This window comes from Dermacentor silvarum, chromosome 4, assembly GCF_013339745.2.
Source record: "Dermacentor silvarum isolate Dsil-2018 chromosome 4, BIME_Dsil_1.4, whole genome shotgun sequence".
Taxonomy (NCBI): domain Eukaryota; kingdom Metazoa; phylum Arthropoda; class Arachnida; order Ixodida; family Ixodidae; genus Dermacentor; species Dermacentor silvarum.
Window position 1 is genome coordinate 42,283,269 of NC_051157.2, and position 6,000 is coordinate 42,289,268.

Here is a 6,000-nt window from a genome sequence, read left to right on the forward strand (position 1 = left end):
GGCTCAGTGGATATGGCGTTCTGCAGCGGAGTGCGAGGTCGTGAGTTCGATTCCCAGCTGTGGTGATTGCATTCCAATGAGTGCGGCATTCAATAACGCTTGTATACGAAACTTTGGGGGCACGTTTAAGGACCCCCTTGAATTGAAGAATTAACCCCGTTGTCTACAAATAGAGCGCAGTTCCCGCCCTCGATAAATGAGGCTTTCTTTTACACGCGTCTGGGACAACTTGACGGTTCAATATGTTCCTTTCTAATTCACCTCTGTTCATCGTTATCATTAACTTGTATGTTGCAAAGCCGCCCTCATTGCCGAAATTGGACATCTGGGACGAAAGGTGGCACGAAAGAATTGAATCGAATGAACAGAATCGTCGCATTACCCGACCCCGCTTCTGCGATCTATAGTCACGCGTTCGGACAGTGGCGTGCGAAATCCGATACTTACGCTAGCGCTTATGCCTGCGACAGGGAACAACTTTCGAGGTGGCACGGAAATGGGCATGAAGTGGTAGAATTCCTCGGCGTTCTTGAACCACTTGACAGTGTAGAGAGCGTCGCCTTCGAGGTCAAAGAGGCAGTCCAAAGTCACTGTCGTGCCAGCTGCGACCTTGGACGGTACCCTGAGTTCGACGATTTTCAGCGCTGGTACCAGCACTAGGGAACCTGTTTGGATTGACAACATGATCACGCTCCTGTGAACACGAGGTAATGATTGCAAATGCTTACGGGACTATATAGATCATATTGGTACCTAGTGCCCTCAGTTGCCGTTTGTATACATCGTGGTGGCTCACTAGACACACATTCGTGTACCGAGTATTGGGCGCAGATTGAACAACCCAAGGTAGTAAAAACTAATCAGGGGCCCTCTATCATGCACGCGGCATCTCTCGTAGACTCTGCGTTACCTTGGGACGTTGAAAATCAATCAATCAATCAATCAATCAATCAATCAATCAATCAATCAATCAATCAATCAATCAATCAATTTGACATTTGAAGTAAAAGCTTTTTAAATGTGTTATATTACACAGCAAATGTGTTATATTGCAAGTAGAAAGTTACCTATCAAGAAAGGGGTCAGGCTCTCCTATGCTATTCACTGCATGCTTAGAAGAAGTATTCAACCTCTTAGACTGGGAAGGCTGAGGAGTGAGGATCAACGGCGAATATCTCAGCAACCTTGGGTTTGCAGATGACATTCTCCTATTCAGCAACAATGGGGACGAATTACAACAGATGATTGAGGACCTTAACCGAGAAAGTGTAAGAGTGGGCTTGAAGATTAATATGCAGAAAACTAAGGTAATGTTCAATGGCGTGGCAAGGGAACAAGAATTTGGGGTCTCCAGTCAGCCTCTAGAGTCTGTAAAGGAGTACGTTTATCTAGGTCAATTACTCATGGCGGACCCTGAATATGATAAGGAAATTTACCGAAGTATAAAGTTGGGTTGGAGTGGATACGGCAGGCATTGCCAAATCCTGACGGGGAGCTTACCACTGTCATTGAAAAAAAAAGAAGTGTACAATCATTGCATTCTACCAGTGCTAACATATGAGTAACAACTTGGAGGTTACTAAGAAGCTCGAGGACAAGTTAAGGGACCGCACAAAGAGCGATGAAACGCAAAATGTTAGGCCTAACGGTAAGAGACAGGAAGAGAGCGGTATGGATCAGAGTGCAAACGGGGATAGCCGATATTCTAGCTGACATTGAGAGAAAGAAATGGAGCTGAGCAGGCCATGTAATGCATAGGTTAGATAACCGATGGGTGCCAAGAGAAGGGAAGCGCAGTCGAGGACGGCAGAAAACTAGGTGGGGTGATGAAGTTAGGAAATTTGCGGGCGCAAGTTGGAATCAGCTAGCGCAAGACAGGGGTAATTGGAGATCGCAGGGAGAGGCCTTCGTCCTGCAGTGGACATAAATATAGGCTGATGATGATGAATACTCTCGACAAGCTCATCAAGGGTCAGTGCCTAGCTCACTACGAACGTCTCTCCCACACCGCGACAGGACGCCAAGTCCTCATCAGTAATCTGAGCATCCCTTACCTCACGCAGACTGTAGTGAAGCTCCCCATACCGCCGGACATCCGCGACACATTCCTAATTCCCCCTCCCCCGAAGAACATGCACCCCGACTACAACACAGCGCGTCGCGCCGCAAGGGCTCTGCAACTCGGCAATAGGTATGAGTGTGCTTCGCACGTGGCTTATGAGGACGCCGCGGGCCACCCGACCCACTCGGCCATGACACTTGCCGTGGTCACGGGCTCGAATCGGGATACCAGAATAACCAGCTCCATACGCAGCACTCATCCTGAAGCAGGCGAAGGGGCTTCTATAGCTCTCGCTTATGCCTCGACTACTGCATCGTGCATCATCTCTGATTGAAAGACGGCCCTACGTAACTACACCAGAGGTTACATCTCGTCCCAAGTGCACCGCATCCTCATCGCACGCAAGACTGCCGTCGCCGCAGCGTCCAGCTGATCTGGGCCCCGAGCTACGCAGGTCTTACCGGAAACGAAGCCGCGCACGACGCCGCCCGAGCAAGCGTCCACCGGGCACGGCACTCCTCTTCCGGCCAGCAGTTTTCCGGACGGCCTTACCATCTGCAAGCCCCTGATCGCGAGGCCACATCGCGCAGCCACGCGCGCGACCGCGTGATCACCTATGGCGAGATCCGCACGTACTACCGTGAAGCCCGCTTCGAATACCCTCCTCCCGACAAGTCTCTGAACAACCATCAGTCGACCACGTGGCGGCCCTTACAGACGCGCCCCTTTCCTACACCGTCCCTTTACAATCGCATCTACCCCGATGCCTTCACACCGCACTTCAAAACATGCCACGCGCAGATCTCAACCACTTTATCTGAGCATGCCCCGCAGCACCACACACCATCAAACACAGCACCAATCCAACATCCTGAATCACCACGCCCGAGCAGTGGGAGGCATGCTGCTCAGCGAATGCCCGGAGGACTCTGGGTAGTCCGGCTGGCCGACGACACCGCCAAGGAGATAAAGAAACAGGGAATTAAATGGGTGGCGCTGGACTGTCCAGGGGTTGCGTGGAGGCCACGAACAGTTCTCCATATAAGAGACAAAAGCTTTCGGGGATCCAGAGGCTCGCAGAAAGACACCAATCGTTGTCAAGCCATCTCATTCATCTGACGCTGTATTTTCTTTTCTGTGCAGTCTGGCCAATTTCAAATCATGAATGGATTTTGTGCGTCGATATCTTCGTCCCGCACGGCGGCGAATTGCGCGAAGTTTCTCTAGCTCGACGTCGAAGTCGATGTCGTTGTCACGCAATCATCGTCATACCGTTCTCGTCATCTTATTGTCCTCAATTGTCGTCATTACCGTTGTCATGCCATCGTCATGCATCGTCGTCCGAAGTAATCATCGTGCATTTGTTGTCATATACCATCGTTGTCATGCCGTCGTGGTCGTTTTATCGTCGTCATCCTGTTATCGTCATGCCGTCGTCGTCCCCCAGTCTTCGTGATGCAGTTGTCGTCACGCCATTGTCGTCATCATCCTTTTGTCCTCATGCCGTGGTCGTCATGCTGTCGCCATTATCTCATAGTCGTAATAAACCGATTCAAATTTTGTTTCCCATATTATATTCCAACCGCGACCTACTAAAAGCATCACCTAAGGGAACCACGAGATAAGTGAAACACTTGGAAATATTCATTGTGGGCACAACTGCAATATCCTTCTGTCTTCTTAAAATTCTGGAGTGAATCTAGAATATCTTGGTACAACTTCAGCAGCCCAGACAAGGGGTCGAAACAAATAAAGATGAACTTTTTACTCTTATTCGGAGGCACCTCGTGCGACGGTGCTTGGCACTGAGGTGATTAGCGATTAATATTTATCTTATCGATTGAAGGAAAAAAGGCCGTTTGTGATACGTACATGTCAGAATTGACAAGAGCAAGGTCTCCATCGGCGACTGAATCCTGGCGGCACGTCGAAGTCTTGTGCTGGACTTGTGCGAAAGGGCGTGCTCTTTCCCGCACGATACAGCGAACACGCTCGACGCGCCCCTAGAAACCCCACGGTGTGACTGATTCCGAATTAATTCCGTTCGGGAGGTTATTCGCAGAAACGAGTACCGTGACGCGCTGTGAGAGAGATACCCACGCAGGAAGCCACGTGTCGGCTGGGGTCGTCGTTAATCACTCGCCGTCACGAAGTCGGGTTTGAATGGGGTGAAACTCGAGTGTATCGACTTTTCCGTCACTTGAGACTTATTTTGAGACCCGCGTGCCGCGTCTGCTTATCAGAGGCCTCGTTTCTTCGGACGCGTAGACACAGATGCAGCGAAGAAAAAAAAAATTCACTGTGTAGTACCAAGGACGTTCCTGGGTCACACCGGGCCAACTTCATCTGTAGAGAGAGAGAGAGCGAGAGAGAGAGAGAGAGCATACACATAAGTCTGGGTCACTCACAGCCGTGAGTAACTTGAGTGGGTGAGCCACGCCGCGACAGCTTTTCTTTCTTTATGGGCTTTCGACGATGCACGCACGTGCGCAGCATACACACAGCCATTACATACACGCGCACAGCTTCGTTACTAAAGCGAAGCGAGGAAAATGTGAGTCGATTTGCATAGTTTAATAACCGGTGTGGACGCGGCAGCAGGCCCTGCAAGATAGCTCTTATTTTCCGAAATACAAGCATTTTAAGTAAGCTCAGTGGGTTGCCTATTCGTTGGACCGTCAGGTAGACTTCGGCCTTCGTCTCAGCTTTCAGGAAAAATAGTTAGTAGCTTGCTTGAAGCTGGGATCCTCAGGCGCTTGACCTGCTGCCACCCAACTACGAGACTCAATCAGGGCCAAAACAACCAAATTAGGCGGGGTTTGTCATCAGAAGACCGAATCCACAGCGCCACCACAGTGAGCTTTGCTGAAGAGCACATTATCGCTAACAGTTACAGCCTTTACTGCCACAAATGTACTAACAAATTTTTCGCATCCCCGTCGTCTGCAGTAGGAGTAACTTCGTCTGAGAAACACCAAGCGACTTAATGCCATGCTTATTTGCTGGTGTTTTTTTTTTCTACATGCCTAAGGTAACATTGACCGAAGTGGAATTTACAGATTATATACCACAATATAGATAGCAGATATATTTGTCGTTGTCCGGCGAACAACTTCACAAATGGTGGTGAGACCCCTGCCTTATAAACGTGCACTGCATGCAGCTTCCCCATGGATGTCCTCGCAGGTGGTCTGCACCGCTGTGACGTACACAAATTAATGAGCATGAGCGAAAACGTCATCGGCACACTGTGACGGTCGATCGCCCGAGGGCTAGTGATGACACTGGACACTTCAGGCGAGGTCTTTCATTTTTGCGTAGACATAGTATCGTTTGGGGAAAACATATCGATATAAATTCCTCGTATTTAGTGGTCCAGGCTTCGTGTTAACGGTAGGGTTCGCTCAGTATGATTTGTCGCTTGAATCGAAGAAAGTGCAGAACGTGCCGTTTTGTTTCTTTTTTTTCTATATTGAATATTTAAGCACGTTTGGGAAAGTGCTTTAGTGCTGGAACATTTTTCACGTCACCTTAAAGCTTTGAACAAACTGTTGTTTGTGGAGAATCAGGTGATAAAATAGTGGTCAACTTCTTCAGTTTCTTCCAAATCAATAATAGAAAACAATTAGACAAAAGCCCGAAGACGGGCGCTGACAAAAAAAAAAACAACTGTCATGCTTGTTTATTCCGAAGAAGGAAGAATAAAGATACAAAAGCCAACCTAGCTGCGTGCGCATATACTCAATCCAAAGCATTTTCATGCAAATCAATCTCGCACATAAAAATAGAAATAGAGGAGATTGACACGCAGTTGTGAAAGGTCTTTCCCAATGAGCAACATTTCCGGAATTTAACGTAACTTCTAGTCCTTGTCTCGTTATCACACATGTATGCTGAAACCCGAAAACCACGATATGATTATGAGGTACGCCGTAGGG

General features: G+C 48.6%; 1 protein-coding gene across 1 annotated transcript in view; it reads right to left on the reverse strand.

Moving 5' to 3' along the window:
- The window catches only part of LOC119448576 (Down syndrome cell adhesion molecule-like protein 1 homolog), a 34,216-nt gene extending 30,104 nt beyond the window's left edge, over window positions 1-4,112 (reverse strand). Inside the window, exons 1-2 of the mRNA XM_049665494.1 lie at window positions 3,935-4,112; window positions 448-665 (exon numbers count right to left, since the gene is read on the reverse strand). Of these exons, the coding sequence (XP_049521451.1) occupies window positions 448-665; window positions 3,935-3,965 (249 nt within the window). The 5' untranslated portion in view covers window positions 3,966-4,112. The remainder of the gene's footprint in view (window positions 1-447; window positions 666-3,934) is intronic.
- Between the last annotated feature and the right edge of the window lie 1,888 nt (window positions 4,113-6,000).